Here is an 18,416-nt window from a genome sequence, read left to right as displayed (position 1 = left end):
AAAAAAAAAAAAAAAAAAGGCCCCAGACATCTTTTTCACAAAATTCTGAAATTTGAGAAGTGCAGTGTGAATGAAAACTGTTTCCTAGTCAACATTAATTACAGCTAAATCTAATATATCCCTTGAACACATTTTCGATATTTAAAAGCACAAAGGATTAAAGCTACCTGTCATTTCCAGCATCTCCTGAGCGTGTTGTAATGCAAGATAAATATTGAGGAGGTTGTCTTACAAGCCCGGCAGAAAAGGATAGGCCCCCGGGGGAGGACAGGCGGAACAGACAGGAAGGAATGGCTGGGAGCGGAGCAGAAGCGGTCAGCACCGGCGGAGCGGAGGCTGGGAGCGGGCAGGGTGACACGGTGCTGGGTTAAACCACTGAGGAGGAAGGGGAACTGTAGCAACAGAGCAAGCAGGGTCTCCTGGCAGTCTGTGGCCTGGCCTCTGCTCTTATTCTCCAGTGTTTCCGGCTGCCGCTCACTTGCCTGGTGCTCTCCCTCTTCCCTTGCACCTCCCTAAATATCTTAATGTCAGTACTTGAGCTGTATCTGAAAAATCGCAGTTCGTGCGGGGACCTGTGAAAGGCAAACTGAGTTGCATTTTAAATAATTCATGCCCCAGATGTAGTAGAGCTGGACAGGGCCCAATATTCGTGAGCCTACTGTACTTACTCAGTAAAAGCCTGCGTGAGATGGTATCACGGTTCCAGCTAGGCAGCAACAACGAGTAGGGGATATCTCGTTATCAGGGTCCACTGATAGTGCTTCTGTCTGAGGATTAATTCACAGAAACAGAGTCGGACTCTTCAGCTTGAGTATGTCACGTTATCCAAAACTGGCTAGTCAGCTCTGTCCCGCTAACGTGAATGTATACACAGGACTGATTGACCACAGTGTTTGGTCAATTAAAAACAGTTGTTCCTGTCCTTTCTGTCCTTTAGAATCTGGATGTGCTTTTCACTGTTGATGATATGTCATCATATCATCAACACTGGGCTGAAGTAAGTTTTCTAGATTTTCAGGTCCTCTGCTGCTTCCCATCATATAGGCTCCTTTTTTTTTTTTTTTTTTTTTAAAAAAAAAAAAAACAAAAAAAAACTTAGGCCTGTCCTAAGATAAATGTAGCTTCAATTGATTTGGATCTTTTGTGTTTGGGTGTCTTACTTGTTTTGTCAAGCTGTCTTAGGTCACACTGATCGTCAGAACAGCCATGAATCAAGTGGCCGTGTAAACATCTTGTAACATCCCTTTCACTTGGCTTTTCTAAGAGGTTTAGTGTAAAGACACTCTGTCTCTGAGGAAGGGTATGCTCTCCAATGTCTGCAGAAGAACTTGAAATGTGCTCTGTTTTCATAGTGCTTGTGCATTGGCTATTATAGAAGAATATGAGTCTGAAATGTAGTTTTGTTGATGTATGTTTGTCATGGAATATGTAAACTTATTAAATGTATACTGAATTTGTAAATTTTAGAATGTAAAATACTGTTTAAATGTTTTCTCATTGTTTTACACTTTTTTTTATCATTTCTCTTTGCAGAAATGCATTAGATTTAACCCTGAAGCTTCAGTATGGGTTGCAAAGCAACGAATTTTGTGCACTTTGAATCAGAGTTTGAAAGATGTCTTGAATTATGGACTGTTCCAGCCAGCAAGCAATGGCAGAGATGGAAAATTTTTGGATGAGGAAAGGCTTCTTAGGGAATACCCACAGCCAGTGAATAAGGGAGTTCCTTCCTTAGAGGTATTTTTAGCTGTAATATCTAAACATTTATATTCTTTTGGTACAAATTACACTGTAAGCTGTGTTTGAGGCTTCTGCATGTAAAGGAATTGCATTTGGGAGGTAGTGATCGGCAAGTCTGAACCTGAACCCGTGCTCACAGATGTGCTGGTGTTTGCTTGGTGGACTTACTCCATGTGTTAAGGCTGCAGAAAACTGGACTTTCTGGGAAATTGTTTTAGGGTTTTCCTCTGCTGAAGGGCAAGGGAGACATATCTCAGGAGAACAGTCAGTGATTTAATGCAGAAATGCTCCAGTTGGAACTTTGGGGGCCCTTACTTGGTTTACAAGAGTAGGGCAAAAATTACTGTCTTTACTTCCTCCCCCAAAAGAGTATCTTTCTGTCTCAGCTAAGCCCTTTCCCCTCTCTCCCCCCTCCATCTATGACTATCTTTTGGGAAAGGAATAAGGGAAGAGAAAGTGTGTGCATGTGTGAAATAGTCTCCAAATTTTCCTGTCTTTGCTGTGCAAGCAGGGTGGCTGCGCAGCAGGGGCATAAACTCTGAAGAAGTCCTGTAGTGCTCGGCAGGCGAGCAGAGCTAGATCACTTTGGGCCACATGGTGTAGCAAGAAGTTGGGTGCAAGACTGGAGACTAGTACTGATTAATTTTGGTATTGCTTGTATGATGGTACACCACCCAGTAATAATCTGCAGTTAATAGATTTAACACAGCTCAAAGTAAGAAAAAAAAGGGTCAAGAGAAAGTTTTGAGTCCTAGCATTTCTAGTGGATTATTTCTGAGAGTCACTGGTGTCCATATCATAGCCATAAGCAAATTAAATAACCACATTATTTTTTGTGTCATATTTGTTACAGAATTCTGTTTCACTGGTGCTCACTGTTGGCTAGCACAATTCGTTGCACATAAAGGATTGCAATTTAGGGGTTAAAAGTGTTCTGCTGAAAAGCTGATGCTAAAGCCTTGTGCAATGCAGTTTCCTTATCCACCAAATGTGTTGCATTCTTTGAATTCTGCCTAGTAAACAGAGGTTTATTTTTGGCTTTGTTCATAACCTATAATTACTAGCTTAGAGAAAACTCTAGCACGCTCACAACTACAGTAGATTCTTAGCGAAACAGGAATATTGTAAAAGCAAATACTTTAAAACAGAGATGGAACAAATACAGATTTTTAAAATATTTTTCATTTTCCCGTATCATTAAAAAGAATTATGGGCCGAATGGTGAGAAGGCTTTGTCCTGAGAGACACTCAGAGTGCTTCCCCTTCCCTTTGCCAGCTGTTGCCTGCAGATCTGGGGAGCGCGTCCTGCCTACTGGGAAGGTTTGCAGGGTGGAGGGAGGGATCACAGCAGATTGCCTCTCTGTGCAGAGAAGGGGAGCGAGCATCCTCCGAGAAGCTGTTTGCTTTACTTCTTCTGACAGAGCAGTCTGCGTACCATGTGCGCCGTTGCGTGTGCCTCCCGCGCTGCAGCCAGGCGTTGCGTCCCCGCGCTGTGCTGGGCGGGAAGGGATACGGGAGGCAGGAGATGCCCCGCGCGAGGCCACGAGACGGGCGGCCCAGGGCGCGGGGACAGAGCCTCCCTCAAACCAAAGCCGGGGAGTCAGAGAGGAGCCGTTAGCTTTCTGGGTGGCTGCAAACGAGGGATTGTTAGATAATAGTAAATTATAACCATGTAAAGCCCCTGATTTTACTATAGCTCTTTCTAACCTAGCAGTAGGGTAGCAAACTGCACAGCATAAAACAGTGTTGAACGAGTTTCAGCCGCAAGAGGCAGTCCCATGAACCACATTCACAGGGCTGCTCTGTTAAACGTCAGGGGAGAGCTATTTCCATCTGTCAGTTCTGCCTATGTGGATTGAGGGGTTTTTCAGGAATCCTTCCCCTTCTACCCCCTAAATTTCAGACATGCCAAGCTGATATTTTGAAATAAGATTTTTTTAAAAAAAAGTTTTAACATGGCTTTCCAGTTCTTCTTTCTGTTTGAGACTAGAAACGAAAGTGCAGGCATACCCTTAGGAAAAAGCTCTTTTCAGTGTTTCTTGCTTGTTTGTGTAGATCCTAAAGGCTGAACTCATTTCCCATACAACTCCACTGAATTCAGTGTATTCATACAAGATACGAATTTTGCTTACATAAGCTATGAAACTCTAATGACACTATGTTAAGCATAATGCTGACTCTCAGTACAGGTTCCAAATGAAATACTAAGGTTTTTTTGAATGTTGCCAAAATCTGCATCATCATTAATAGGTGATGCATTCTGGTAAGGTTTGAGACTTTCTTTAACTTTCTTTTTTTATGACTTTTTTTTTTCTTCTTGTTTCTCTGTCAGTTTCGGTACAAGAAGAGAGTGTACAAGCAGTTCAGTCTTGATGAAAAACAGCTGGCTAAGCTTCATACAAAGGTATGCCCAATTTACTGGGGAAGTCAGCAATTGCCTACTTTGTATAAAAGTGACATGTCTTAGAAACGGGCAGGAAAGAGGAGTTCATTACCACGCGAGCCAATTGCTGACAGTCCAAGAGGGGTATGTGAATTACAATGTGGAAACTTCTGTCCTAGAAAAATATCCTTATTTGACTCTTCCATATGTATACAAGCAATTTCAAATGAGCTTTATTACATAAACATAGTCTGTTTTCAGCATGCTGCGAGGATGCTCATCTCTGTTGTTAGACTCATTTGTGGGTTAGAATAGTAATGATTACCTTACACCACCTTAATTTCATGCTGAATGAATGTTTTAGTCGTTTTTCCTTAAAACCGGACATGACAGAATCTTCTTACTGCGTTTTGTCTCTGAGTATTGCAAACTCTAGGGTTGTGCTCTCCATATAAAATCAGACTCTCCAGGAACATAAATCAGCACTGTTCAATGGTGGCAGTAGATACATACTGACAGAATATTTCACTTCTACTCAAAAATGTTCTTTTTACAATCAGGGGATAATTCATTTGTCACTCCTTGTTTCAGGCTAATTTGAGAAAATTTATGGATCATATCCATCATCTCGCAGTGGAAAAAATCACAAAGATGTTAGACCGAGGACTGGACCCCAACTATCATGACCTAGAAAGTGGAGGTCAGAACAATAAAACTTGCAGCATAGTAGTACCTTGGTGTTTTCTTCAACATAAAATGATTTAACAGGTTAAATCTCACCTATTCTTTCTGCTGCCTTTTTAATCTCAGGGTAATGGAATCTGCATGTTTTTGCTGTTTAAAGGGATAAATTTATAATTTATGATTTTCTTCAAGCAGCATTTTTAACGTATCATTTCTTAAAGCTCATAAAGCAAAAGGTCTTTATTTTATAAATTTACTTATCATTTCCTTGTGCATGCTTTTCTGTTCTTTAGAAACCCCACTAACTCTGGCAGTTCAGCTTGATAACACTGCAGAAGTGATAAAAGCTCTGAAAAATGGAGGAGCACATTTAGACTTCAGAGCCAAAGATGGAATGACAGCTCTGCACAAAGCAGCTAGAGCCAAGAACCAAGTAACCCTCAAGGTAAATGCTTTCAGTAGCAGATTATACATTATTTTATGCAGAAAAATATGTAGAGAGGAATGCTTTCATTTAATTGTTGTATTGTCCCCAGTGGATCCTCTAGTATGTGTCTGTTCTAGTGCTTTCTTGTGTCTTTTAACTCTTAGGATTTGCTTTTGACAAAAGGCCTTTTTGTTTCTGAAGCTGATTTTTTCAGTTGGAAGAAAAAGTGGTGAAATTTAACCTTATTCATTGATAGATCAGGGAAGATCTTTCTGAGGAAATAGGGACAGCATTATTGTTGCTTATCTGTCTTCGAAAGAAAATGCCAATAGCATGGATTACACGTTGTATCTTAACACTGTCTTTTCTCTGTTCTTTGTATTCTAACTGGTGTTTTTTAAATCAGCTTGGTATGAGAAATTAAATCTTGTGTTTATGGCATTTGCTTATTTCCTTCTGACAAATATTCAAATTGCGTGACATTTTTGATAAAGCATCCTGTAACTGAAAAGGCAAATGTATTTCTAAGGTGATGCGACATTTTCAGAATACCAGTCCTGAACTTAATGGGAGGGTGGAAACTGGACATTGTCATTCATCCTTTCCTTGCTAGCTCTGTAGATTCCTTTAAATCCTAATTTTTCTGAGGTCATGCTTTGCTTAGCTTAATCTCTGCCACAGCCTAGTCTGTCAGCTTGTAAGAAAACAATAAATATTATAATGGGAAGTACCAACTTTTTCTGTTAGAGAAATTCTTTTTCAGCTATAAATCCCTTCAAAATATAGTTTTTCACAATCCGCAATTGCTTTCAGACCCTTTTAGAGCTTGGAGCATCTCCTAACTATAAAGACAGCTGTGGCCTGACACCACTGTACCACACTGCTGTTGTGGGAGGGGATCCTTATTGCTGTGAACTGTTACTTCATGAACATGCTACAGTCAGCTGCAGAGATGAAAATGGATGGCAAGAAATTCATCAGGTGGGAAAGACGACTTTTTATCAGTTGAAACTGTAACAGAAAATGTACTTTTCCTATATGTTATAGGTACAGAAAATGTACTTTATATGTTCTGTTGTTAAACACTGTTTTAAAGGCCATGCCTTGGGTATGTTTAGTCCATGCACATACACCTATGGAATTACTTCCTTTTTCTGCTTGCTTATGACTTTGTGTCCTGCTGTGGTGAATTAAGTTGAAGCTGTTCCTGTGGAGTTTTGTAGCACTGAAATCCTATGGTTACTATGGCTTCTGCTGCAGAATTTGCAGCTCTAGCTGGCAGCTAGACATCTTATGTAATGGACCCTTGGAAGTTTGAAGTTCAGTGTTCTTTTAGTGGCACTCCAGTGGAAGTGCATTACTTGGTCTTTTTGCTAAATGCCAGTTTTAGTTTCCCTGGTAAGGCTTCTTGTGCCTTTGTCAGAGGCACTTGGTCTTTGGTGAACTTTACAGTGGAGATTTAGATTCAGGATCCTGCTGCTAGGATCCTTCAGTATGTTGTACTGAGGGATGTTGAAGTCACAGAAATCCACAATTTGGGTTCAGTTTGCATTGACTATGTGCGTGGAAAATCAGATTCTAATGGTTTTTGTTTTGCTCTTTGTAGGTAAGTCTTCCTCCCCTCTCTTACAAATTCAGGGGGTGGATAAGCATGGTAACGTGTGCTCTACGAGGAAAAGTGAGCATAAAAAAATGTAATTTGGGGGAGTTTGTGGTTATCAGGATATCCTGAGTCAGCTGTAGTGCCAGAACTCATCAGGCACTGGCATCTTGGTCAGCTTCTCCGTAACTGTCAGGAAGATAAGCTTCCTTCCATGCCAGAGACCTTAATCATATCTCTGCAAAAGACCTATAATAGTTAGTATGAAGCTTTCTAAGCAAAATTTCTCCAAAGTTTTTTATTTGGTGTTCTCCAGAAAGGCATGATGCTTGTATGAAAGTACACTTTATTAGTGTGTCTGTGCATGGTGATAAACTTAGCAATTTATAAGTTTAAAGTCTGAAAATTTTAGCAGTTCTAATGTCAGTACAGCTATTTTTCTGCCTTTCTTTTGTATAGATGAATTACTGAGTCTTCATAAAAATGAACGGATACAGTATGATCAGATAAATACTGATAAGGGTAATCATCCTTACAGGGCTACTCAGATTACCTGACAAATAACTAGGTTCACTTTCTTCAGACACCCTTGTCATGTTAATATATAACCTGTTTTCTTCTTTTCTTCGGAAAAAAAAAAGGTGAATGGCTTTAGTAATGAGGTTTAGGTGAGCTTTTTAAGTGTGTAAGGATGTTCAGAGCTGAGTTGTTTGGATCCAGCTCTAGTTAGAAATGAAAAGAGTTAATTTACTATCATCGTTTCTTTTGATCCCATTAGAAATAGAAGTGACTGTAGTAGTGATCAGAGAATTAGGTGGAGTCCCTGAAAATATGGAGGAAAATTCCCTCTTTTGAAAACTAAACCAAATGTGCTTATACTGATTACCTCTCATAATGAAACTGAGCTTTCCAAAGACCATCTTATTGGTTGTAATCCTAAATAAATCACCAAAATTTACATCTGGATTATGGGCAGTCTGTTCTCAGTAATCAACGGTATAAGCATTCCTCAGTGAAGTGTGAAAGTTGGTGATGCGCTACAGTCCCATCTGTTGTTGTTTGTGTGAAGAAGGTAAAGTTATCTTGCAAGGCAAGAGTCCTAAGTGTCATTTTGCTAGCGCAGTCTTTACCTGTAGATGTTAAGGCACCCTTACAGTAAATGGGAAAAGGAAAGGCATTCTGGTGGTGGTTCGTGCTGTGGTAGAACAGGAATAAAGTGAATATCCCCTGGAGATACCTGCCTCTCCCCATGGACTATCAAGAGGAGCCCTCACGAATGGGTTAGACAGCTCATCTAAAGTGCAGGCTACTGTGCTTAGGAGAGAGATATCCTGCTCTGTCCCCACTGGTTGTCGCCAGTGACTCTCGGAAAGCTGAGCAAGCTCTAGCAAAGGAAGCAAATCAGCGGGGGTGGTGGTGGTAGTGATGGTGGTGGTCCTGGTTTTAGTCCAAGCTTACTGATTAAGAATAGAAAGTTGGCATTAAGTTGTTGCATTTTAGGAGATTCATTAGTAATTACACCTGCACGTTCATGTCTAGCTGTTGATTGACTTTCGGAAACTAGGCAGAATTGGTAACTCAGCTGCTCCTTGTGCATCTGCTCTAATTGCCCCCACAGCCAGGAGCACAGGTACAGTTTGGTCCTCTTAGTCCTTTTGCTCACTTTTGGATGACTTCTTTCTGGTGCCTGATATTAAAATGTTCCTGTTCTATTCTCAGCTAATGTAATGTTTCCATTTTTTGGCAAATAATTCACAAATCAACAGACTATTTAATTTTTTTTCTGTGTGTTGAAGTCTAAATTTAGAGGAAGAAAAGATGTAGTGATTAGGATACTGGGATCTAGGAAATCTGATTCATTCCCAGATGTGTCTCAAATTTCGTTTGTACATTGAGCAGTACACTTAAGTTCTTAAATTCTTTTGATCTAAATCACAAGGATTTGTAGGTGATCTAACTCCCACTGAAGTCAGTAGTAAGTATGTACCTAAAACAGAGTTAATAGTTTTGCATGTCTGTGTCTCTCAGTTTAAATTCCATATTATTAAATGGAAAGGGTACTGATCTCAGATGGTATGTAGTTATAAACGTTATAGTTTGGGAGATACTCATTTGATGTGCTATAAGGAAGAAGGGAGACAAATAGGTAAGACTGATGAATGAAAATGCTGTGGTTTTCTTTAAATTTATTTGCTGATCAGGAAAGTTTCAAACTTCAGCAGGCTCTCATTCCATAAAGGTTTATTTATAACTGTTCAAGGTCTAACATTTTATCTGGGTGACTGACAGTATCATTTGATGATATTTTTTCCCTGTTTTGGCTCAATGGTCTGTGTATACCACACTTCTACTGCCATCACGGAATCTAGAAGTTTATTATTTAAACTATTTTGGCCAAATTTTCCCAAGCTGTTTTCACACCTTAAAAGCAGGCTTCAGAAATCTGATCATCTTCAGTGCCATCTAGTGGACAACTTTCCACAAATTTGCCGAACAAAAAATGAGTGTCCTGTCAATTTATTTGTCACATTAAACAGTTGCAAGTCTTAATGGATGGAGAGCAGCAAACTTAATATTTTCTTGATATTTAACCTTGCACTTCCTCAAATACTTATGTACAAGACTCGCTGCTCCTGAAGAACATTAAGGTTACCGGTTTACAGATCCGGATCTTTAGACCTTCTATCTAATCTAGAGGTAGTTCTAAAAAATAGACCCTAAGTAAAATAAAATCTTCTCTACTAAAAAGTAGCTTACCTGGGATGCTTATGTGCTGCAGCTAGGTTGTATAATGACCAGAAGTATGAATGCATCTCTTTACAGGCTTGTCGGTATGGGCACGTCCAGCATCTGGAGCACCTGCTCTTCTACGGAGCCGACATGGGTGCGCAGAATGCGTCTGGAAATACAGCGCTGCATATCTGCGCCCTTTACAACCAGGTGAGCTGGTGCTCTTCTGCACCCGTATCCCACTGATACAACGGCAAATTCAGTGCACGAGGATCATAGCATGTGGCAGCTATGGGCTAGACCTCACCTTCAGGGGTGTCCGGGGTCAGAGGCTCTGTGTCCTTCCTGTGCTATTAAGTGGGAGGAGGAGTGTCTTGCCTCGGTGGGACAGTGGGTCCAGGAAGTCCAGTCCAGTGGTGACTGGAAACCAGTAGTGAGCGAGAATGACATTTAGCCAAGGAAAAGGCATAATAGAGGTGCAAATCAACTTGAAATCTTTAATATCAATCCATACAAAAAATGGCTTTCTTCATTCTATTGGAGAAGTTCCCTGGTTAGATTTTCCTGTGCTGTGGTTTCCTCACTTTTAATAAATATATTTTGGGGCTAGTTTCCTGCTAGTATGAATCCGCAGAGGCAAGTTACACTAAAGAAGAACTCGGTTCATTATTAATACAGTTTTTAAACAGTGATTTTTAAAAACTAGAAGGAACCTAATTCAAAAAAAATTATTAGTGTTTTAGTGACTGATTACAAATAAAGCTGCGTATTGTAAATAGCATGATTATGCTTTTCATTTGAAAGTAGAACAACACAATGCATTAGTGGATTAAATTTTTTATCATCACAGCTCAATACTTGCTTCCTGCTCAGAATTTCTTGCTGTTTGCCAAAACTTCGATTAGAATTAAATAAGAACAACCTGGAAAATAGTGTGAAAATATATCTGAATATTACACAGATGTCTGATTCTCCACTGAGTACAGCTTGTGTAGTCATTTAAAAATAATAGAACTTTTGATTTGATAGCATTTTATACCCTTTGCATGGATGGGACAGGGAAGGAACGGGTTTTAAAACTACGTTAAAACACAGCACATACAATGTTACACTGAATTAGGAAAACACAAGTCATGAGATATGATGGTAAGTAGTGAAACATCTGTTAAAGCATCTGCTTCTTAATTAATTATCAGCTCAGCTGAAAAAGCCTCATCAAAGCAGATTCCTTTAATGTATCTAAAATATCCTTTGCTGCTTTGAAAAGACAGTTTTGGGAATAATTTGATGTTTTTCAAGACTGTTGACTTGATGTATGTGTCATAAATGATACCAATTCCTAAGAATGCAATCCTGCAAGTCTTTCCCATCAATGCTAATTATTGATTGAAGTTCTCAGTACATCAGTGGAAGCAGTTTCTTGATGGGCTGCTTGCTGCTTGCTGTGTACTAGCTGACTTCAATGGGCCTGTGGCTGTTAAGTATCTAAGTGAAATTAAGATTTGCAGGGGTCTTTGTGCTTAACTCTGGTCACATCTGTGACTGTAGGTATACAAAGCTTTTGTAAGTTAGCAGTTGTCTGAATTTCTAGAGAGCTTTGCAGAGAAATTAAGTTCATCTTTATGTCACAAAAGTTTTGCATGTAGGCCTCACATCAGGAACTTATCACAGGTAACTATAAAGCATCCATGGTAATTTCTGTTGAAAAAATACTTAAAAATAGTCACTTAAATTTCATTAGCTTTTCTTTTGCTTAGCAAGAATTTTCAAGTCGACTATAATCCACATATGAACTGAAAAGCTTGAACTCATGTCTATTTTTTACCATTTTTCTGCAGTATTTTCGTGGTTATAGATGTTCATAAGGCCATATGCTCTTAGCCAGGGTTGCACAGTACTGGAATAATCTTGTGCAATACCATAGAGATGTGTTTTCCTCCTGATCTCGGTGGAAAAAAATATTCTGTGCAACACTTAAGAGTTTTGCATTGAAATTTCATCTACATTTTTTCGAATATTTTTATAGTTGGTAGGTTTGACTTTGTGCCTGGATGTTTAACATCTTGTTGACCACAATATTGTGATTCTCTTTCCTTTAATCAGGGAAATGTAAGAAGTTTCTAACTTTTCTCGGGATGCTGTGAACTCTGACTTTTTCAGTGTACCTTTTCTTGAAGGGTGCTACCAGGTAACACAGAAGGAACTGGGTTGATCTTTTCTGGATGGAGAGAATGGGAAGGACAGCGGTATCCCTTTTACCTCTTGATTCCTGTAGATGGAGTCATTACCCATTTGATTTTGCCTTCCCTTCTCTGGGGAATTTGCTCCGAATACTTTTTCAGTCAGTAGTTCTGTCTTGGTGAATGTCAGCTACATGCTGATCTGAACAACTACTTATTTTTTCAGTTTCTTTGTGGCCCTCCAGTCACTCACTGAAATCTAGACAGATTTTATGACTCTGTATTTTGTGAATAAAAATGCTGGCATGAGGCATGCCTTCTTTCAGATGATGGATTGGATTCTACACGAGCACTGTTGTACTAATAAATTAATTAACACTCACGGACAAGAAATTGAATCTTACCACCTGGCAAACCCACGCTACTTTGTAAAATTCTTTTTAATCCTGCAAAGGCTAAGAAGCTACTACATATTCAATGTATATATAGTATAATGAATGAGCAATACTAAGCTCCCAACATCAAAAGTCACTAGCTTGTCAGAGCTGTGCTATGTCCAAACAGGCGTTAYGGCATTGATTGGAAGCACCTTAACAGCAAGAGCTCTCAAGTGTTGAATGTCAAGGACATCCTTATTTCCAGTAAATTGACAACAACAACAACAAAAAGCCATTCAGATGATTTTTCGTGGTGTCTTTTTTACTTATTCTCTGATTTTGCAGGGTTTTTGTTGTAGTGTACACAGCTGTTAAAGCTACATTTGTAAATCAAGTGCAAAATCAAAATTTTTTTGATTTAGCAATACTGAATCATTTATCCTCATAACCAAATGAATAATCAGGCAATAAAATACAGTGTATTTCTTAATGTCATTTATATCTCCAAGTCCTAGATTGAAACAAAATTGTGGGTTTCAATACTGACAAGCTTTATTAACATTTCCGATATGTTTACTAAGCAGCACCTAGTGGAATGTGATTCTTAATACAGTGTGCAAACCTAGATTCACTCCACAGTCGGTCAGAAAAGAATTCTTGGAAAAGTAGCCCTGTTCTGAGGAAGAACTACTTTAATTCTTKTCCCCAGAGATCTTCATTTCAATTGCAGCATTTTTACTACTCCTTCTGAGTGATTGCTAATAAAGAACACAACAGATTTAGAAAAACATTGTGACCTTTTACACATCGATTTAGATCTYTCCCTGTTTAGAGAGAGTACGCACCTAACGTGCAGATTTCCGTGCAAGCAGATGAGACTATACCAGTTAATTGTATGTCATTAAAAAATTACTGTATTTGTGGTGATTAATGCCCTGTTATGAGGTATGACCCGTTTTGTTGTTTCAGTCTGTTAYGCAGAATAGGAAGTGGGCGAACAAAAGGGCATCTTTTTGGAGTACTGAATCTTGGTGAAGGAGTAGGATGGCATCCTTCCCAGATGTATTTAGGACAACCCTGTGATGAGGGAGACTTAATGGGATCAAGAATCTGGTGTGATAAATGAGAAAACACGATGAGGAAAATTATTTTTAATGATAATCTCTGCGTGTTCACTTATGATTCAGAATCTAGTAAATCAGCTTCATTTATTTCGCTAAAATAGTTAAATTATATGATTATTTTCTCTGGCAGCCCATTTACTATTAGAAATGAAAGGTAGCACACTGAAATATCTTATTTGCTGGAACACCATAATATAACGTGACTAGAAATCTGAAAAGCACAACAAAATTAGTAAAACTGTTTATAACAAGGAAATWCAAAAATACTTTGAAACTGGTCTGCATAAGGTCCTAAATTGAACATTAAAGGTGACATACAGGAAATATAGTGCTATATATGGATGGTAAGAAAGTTTAGTATTCTGAGAAGTATGCTAGAGCTACAGAGGATTTCTAGCAGATTATAGTCAGTCATATTTTACAACAGCACGGACTAGTGACTTAAGCAATACAGTGTATCAATCCAAAAAGAAATTGATCTTAAGGGATTTAATTTGCAGATTCTATCAGTTCAGAGGACTTGAACTCATACTTTTATCATTAGAAGAAGTAAAGCTATATTGGATTTSTGCTGCAACTGTTAGTATTTCTTAGGGAAGAGAGAGAAGTCAAGAGTGGTCAGTACAGTCCCAGTATGTACAATATGTATAGCCAGCCCAAATATTTTCGGGCAAGTTTTCTTTTAAAACAAACAAAAATCCCTCAAACCAAAAAACCCTCAAACTGAAAGAATCAGTGTTGCATACATTAAATCTTTAGCATTGAAGGTAGGTGAAAAAATCAGAACAAGCACACACAGGCGGTAAAACTGTTTTGTTTACTTTTTAGCAGTAGGCTTACAGGCTCATTCATCGCAAGTGCCGTTTACTGTACCTTAAACGGTACTATTTTCCCTGCAAACAGGCAAGACCACATGAGTGTCAAGTTCCATTTTGAACTAACACATTTTCTGCAAAATCTGATTTGTTAAATATGGAATTTGCATAAAACAGTTTCTTGAAATAATTAACAGGTTTACAAAATCTGATTTGTTAAATATGGAATTTGCATAAAACAGTTTCTTGAAATAGTTAACAGGTTTACCCTCCTACAATTTTCAGGAGAGCTGTGCAAGAGTGCTGCTGTTCCGGGGAGCCAACAAGGAGATCAAGAATTACAACAGTCAGTCTCCATTYCAGGTAAAAACAAACAAAACCCACYCTCCATCCTCCTCTTCTTCCTCTCAATAATAATAATAAGAAAATGTCTCACTTTTTCTTAACATCTGGACTTGCTTTTTGTGGAGAAGTTACACTGCACAAGGCTGAAAATAGCTGGAGAGTAAGATAACTGTCACTGCGAAAAATGTGGCTTCCGTATAGTACAAGTGAAGGTGGCCCGGAATAGCCACCTGAAGTCCCATTTTAGATTCCTTTAGATCAAACGCAGACTTTGTGACTTGGATCTATTTCTTTAGCACGAACCCAACACTTCATCATTTCTGCCTTAAAACTTAAGCCTGAAATGTTTTTGAAGTGTTGTTGGCAAAACCTTCCTTATTCTGTGTCAGAACGAACGTCTTCAGGAGCGAGAGGAAATTTCAKCCCTCCTCAGCTGATGTGGTGACACTGCCTTTGAGTGTGACAACTGTGYGACCTATTGATGACAATACTTGAAATAGTTGGTGTCCTGTGCTTGTACGTGCCTTGCTTCGTGATTATCACCGGTCTAATACAGATATGCAAAGGGTGACTAAGCTTTGCTTAGTTCCTGTTGACTTAGCCCAAAAGCAGCTCTTCCTTCATTTACTTCATGGTGGGGCGTGAGGCCAAAGATCGGGGCTGTGTTTCAGGGATGGGGCTGACTGAATGTAGAACTAGTGGTGAAATCTTTCTTTGGATTAGTAAAAACTTACTAGATGTTTTTTTCACCATTTTCGCATGTCAAAGAACTTTTGAAATTTTAATTTAGCTTTTCAAATACAAGAAAATTGTTGAAAGAGATGTCAGGTAGCTTCTGATAACCTTAAGCTCTTATTTCTGGTATAATCTCAATTGGTCTGGATTTCAATGGAAAATTCATAATGCAAACTGGTGTGTGAGAAATAGGAGTGAAAGCTGTAATGTTTTGAGAAAAAGTAATGCAAAGAATTCCGCTTTAGTTACAGACAAGAATAGTTTTGAGAGAGTGATGGCATATTACTATATAAAGGAACTGTCCGGTTGCGAAACATGAGGGGACTATTTCCTCAAACTGTGTACTCTTTCAACAAAACGAAATCCTGTTTTACATGTTACTGTATCTTTTCCATTACATCCTTGCCCCATTTGAGATAATACTGGAATTCAAAAAAGCGTATCCTTTCTGTCATGCTTTGACAAGTGAAATGTTTAGAGTATGAGATGTATCCGTGTGGGTCTCTGACTTGATTCCTCAAAATTTATAGGTAGATAACATCTCTGAGTTTTAGACTCTAAAAAAAGCTAGCCAAGTAATTCTACATCAGTTGCATTAGCTCTGTATTTTGGAGGTTTTCTGGACATAAATTGTGACTCAGAAAAGTTTGAATTCTGCCTGCAAATTGGAGCCGAAATTCATTGTTTTCTCTTGGGACCATTTTCCACAATTAAGGAAACAGTGCATTGATAATATAATTTTAGGTATTATTTTCAGACTGCTAATAGTTTGCCATCTAAATATACAAAGCACAAATTTGTTAAGTACTAGTTAATATTTAGCTCTGTGCATTAGAATTATGGAGGATGAAATAATAGTAATAATTGAGACAAACTGATTGATTGAGAAATGAAAAAGAGAAGCCACTGATTAATTGGACAAATAGGTTCCAGTATAGTCTCTTTCTTTTGAGAATTAGATTATTTTATTTATTTATTTATTGATGATTCTCTTTTGCTTTGGGATTTTATGTGGGGAGGGTATGTGAAAAAAGGAATAATTTCCATTTAACTTCTTTTTACTGACGGCGGCAACATTCTTGCTGTTCCTCTTCGAACAGGGAAGGCAGAAAAGAAAATCTTTATTAGCAGCTATTGCTGATGCTTTTAAGGCTTTATGAAATGAAGGATGACTGGCCCAAACCAAATAAAAGCAGGATAGGAAGTAAGCACAGGAAGCAGGAAAAAATAATCTCGATAGAAGGGTTTAGCTGTGGAAGTACACTTACCAGTGGCCTGTGTGCTGCCACTATGGAATGAAGTCTTTCTGTTCATTATCACTTATTATATATTAGCACTGCTAATGTTTGGAGTTCTAGCTTTGGCTCCTCTCCTCCTAGTATTGACAATTTGACTGGCTTTGTTGACATACTTTAAAAAAAATATTTTCCATCTTTTTACTCTATGATGTCTTACTTTTAGACATAGGGAATGTAAGAAAAGTTCTAGTTTTTACAAATGCAGTGGGTAGAGACAACTGTAATGGCAGCATTGCAATAAAGCAGCATTAGAATTAATTCTTTGCCATCTGTCTTTATTTTGCTGACCGAGTCGATCAGACACCACAAATGGAGCTGTTACAAAATTATGCAAAATCCCCTTGAGTTAATAGGATTTTGCAAACTAAGTGTTTGCTCGTGTAATCAGTAGCAAGGAACATTGAAGCATCTCATACGTACATAATGAGGACTGCTGTAGCTGCGCCATCGATTCCTTTGAGCAGCGTCCATTATGTTCTTTCCTCAGAAACCTAAAAGATTCATTCTTTTGAAATTACTGCTTACAAAACTCATAGTGTAAAAACTAGGCTTTTCTGTAAAGTTAGAAGTATCCAAACGTGGATAAACTTGTATGTGGCTGTCAAAGTCTGCCAAAACTTTATTTTAATGAAAATGGAGACCAAAGTTTCATTTTGCATCTAGTTTTAGTGTCTAGTGAATGTAGTGTAATTTTACCAAAGAGAAAAAGTACTTCTTGCCAAGTCTATCTTAAGGAGTAGTGCTCATTAAGTATGTGTGTGCAGGGTCATAAAGAAGGAAAACCAGCCTGGGTTGATCTCTCTGCTGTTTAATTCAGGTGTCCTTCACCATCCTGCGTACGCATCTCTGCCTGGGATCCGGCTATCCTTCTTTTTACCCTTTCGTTGCCTAACATAATTTGTATTAGAATGGCATTCACTCAGGTATCAAGGCCATGAAAAGGCTTGTGTTTTCTTCCTAATTAAATGCATAAGCTTTTGTTAGCTACCTTTTAAAGGGATRTGTTTCATCCTGACCAGTTACTATTGGCCAATCTATTTATGGACTCCATTAAGTTAGTGATCAGTATCGATACAGTTAATGTTATACCTAGCCTAAAGTCTGTCCGGGACTGGAGACCATAACAGATTTTGTTGATAGAAAGTTCTCCACAATAGCAGAATATGGCTCAGCAGAAATCCCTCTGTATGGTTTTTCTAATGCATATTAACACTTGTATGGACATGGGGTGGATCATCCTGTTCTGTAACCTGTACCGCTTCATTATACTGTATGCCAATACTGTGTATGTTATGTATAGTTGTTTATCACTCCATTTATCCATCCCAGGGTGGCCAGGTAATCAAAGTATCTTGCGTGCTAATTACTCTGTGCTACCAGATGGGGAAAAAAAAGTCAGCGTTACAGAGCTGGAGGTGCTAGTTAGTAGTATGCTGTTCATGATGTAGATCATGCTTGACCATTTCTATTTTATTACTAAGAACATGGATGGAAGCTTATTTCTTGATCTTGCAGTACTAAGAAAGAAGTGAACTAAAAGCTTTCCAACATGTCCTTTCAGAAAATCCATGATGTCCCACCAACAGCCGTAACTACTTAGTTTTTGTTACACTTTGTGTGCTACTAGATTAATTTAAAGTAATGTCTTCCCTATCTGGCAATTGTTAATCCAGTAATTCAGGAATCTCAGTTTTGYAGTGTTCGTAAGCTGTTGAAATTCTCTTGTGCAAATTCAGATGAAAATATACTTTGTTTGTTGAGTGTTCACTTTAAAAAAATTTTTTTAATGAAGAGAAGCTCTATATGAATAATTCATATGTTCTCATATGGGCTATAAACACCTTGAGGCTGAGAGCAATAGAGATAATAATTAATCAGCGTGTTTAAAGCATATGTGTTCAAGTATACAGAAGAACTAATTGAGGGATACGCTTGGTGACAGCATTTAATGGCAGAGCTGTACCTGAGAAAGCTCTTT

At 38.5% G+C, this 18,416-nt stretch overlaps 1 protein-coding gene across 1 annotated transcript in view; it reads left to right on the top strand.

Moving 5' to 3' along the window:
* The first annotated feature begins 967 nt into the window (after positions 1 to 967).
* Positions 968 to 18,416, top strand: part of SHANK2 (SH3 and multiple ankyrin repeat domains 2) — a 297,654-nt gene continuing 280,205 nt past the window's right edge. Inside the window, exons 1-8 of the mRNA XM_085300991.1 lie at positions 968 to 997; positions 1,534 to 1,737; positions 4,073 to 4,144; positions 4,715 to 4,823; positions 5,101 to 5,252; positions 6,048 to 6,215; positions 9,658 to 9,774; positions 14,346 to 14,423. Of these exons, the coding sequence (XP_085157117.1) occupies positions 968 to 997; positions 1,534 to 1,737; positions 4,073 to 4,144; positions 4,715 to 4,823; positions 5,101 to 5,252; positions 6,048 to 6,215; positions 9,658 to 9,774; positions 14,346 to 14,423 (930 nt within the window). The remainder of the gene's footprint in view (positions 998 to 1,533; positions 1,738 to 4,072; positions 4,145 to 4,714; positions 4,824 to 5,100; positions 5,253 to 6,047; positions 6,216 to 9,657; positions 9,775 to 14,345; positions 14,424 to 18,416) is intronic.

Source organism: Rhea americana, unplaced genomic scaffold (genome assembly GCF_003343005.1).
Source record: "Rhea americana isolate MKP2758 unplaced genomic scaffold, rheAme1 scaffold_17, whole genome shotgun sequence".
NCBI classification, from domain to species: domain Eukaryota; kingdom Metazoa; phylum Chordata; class Aves; order Rheiformes; family Rheidae; genus Rhea; species Rhea americana.
The sequence above is the reverse complement of the archived record's forward strand: the minus strand, read 5'-3'. Positions and strand labels throughout refer to the sequence as shown.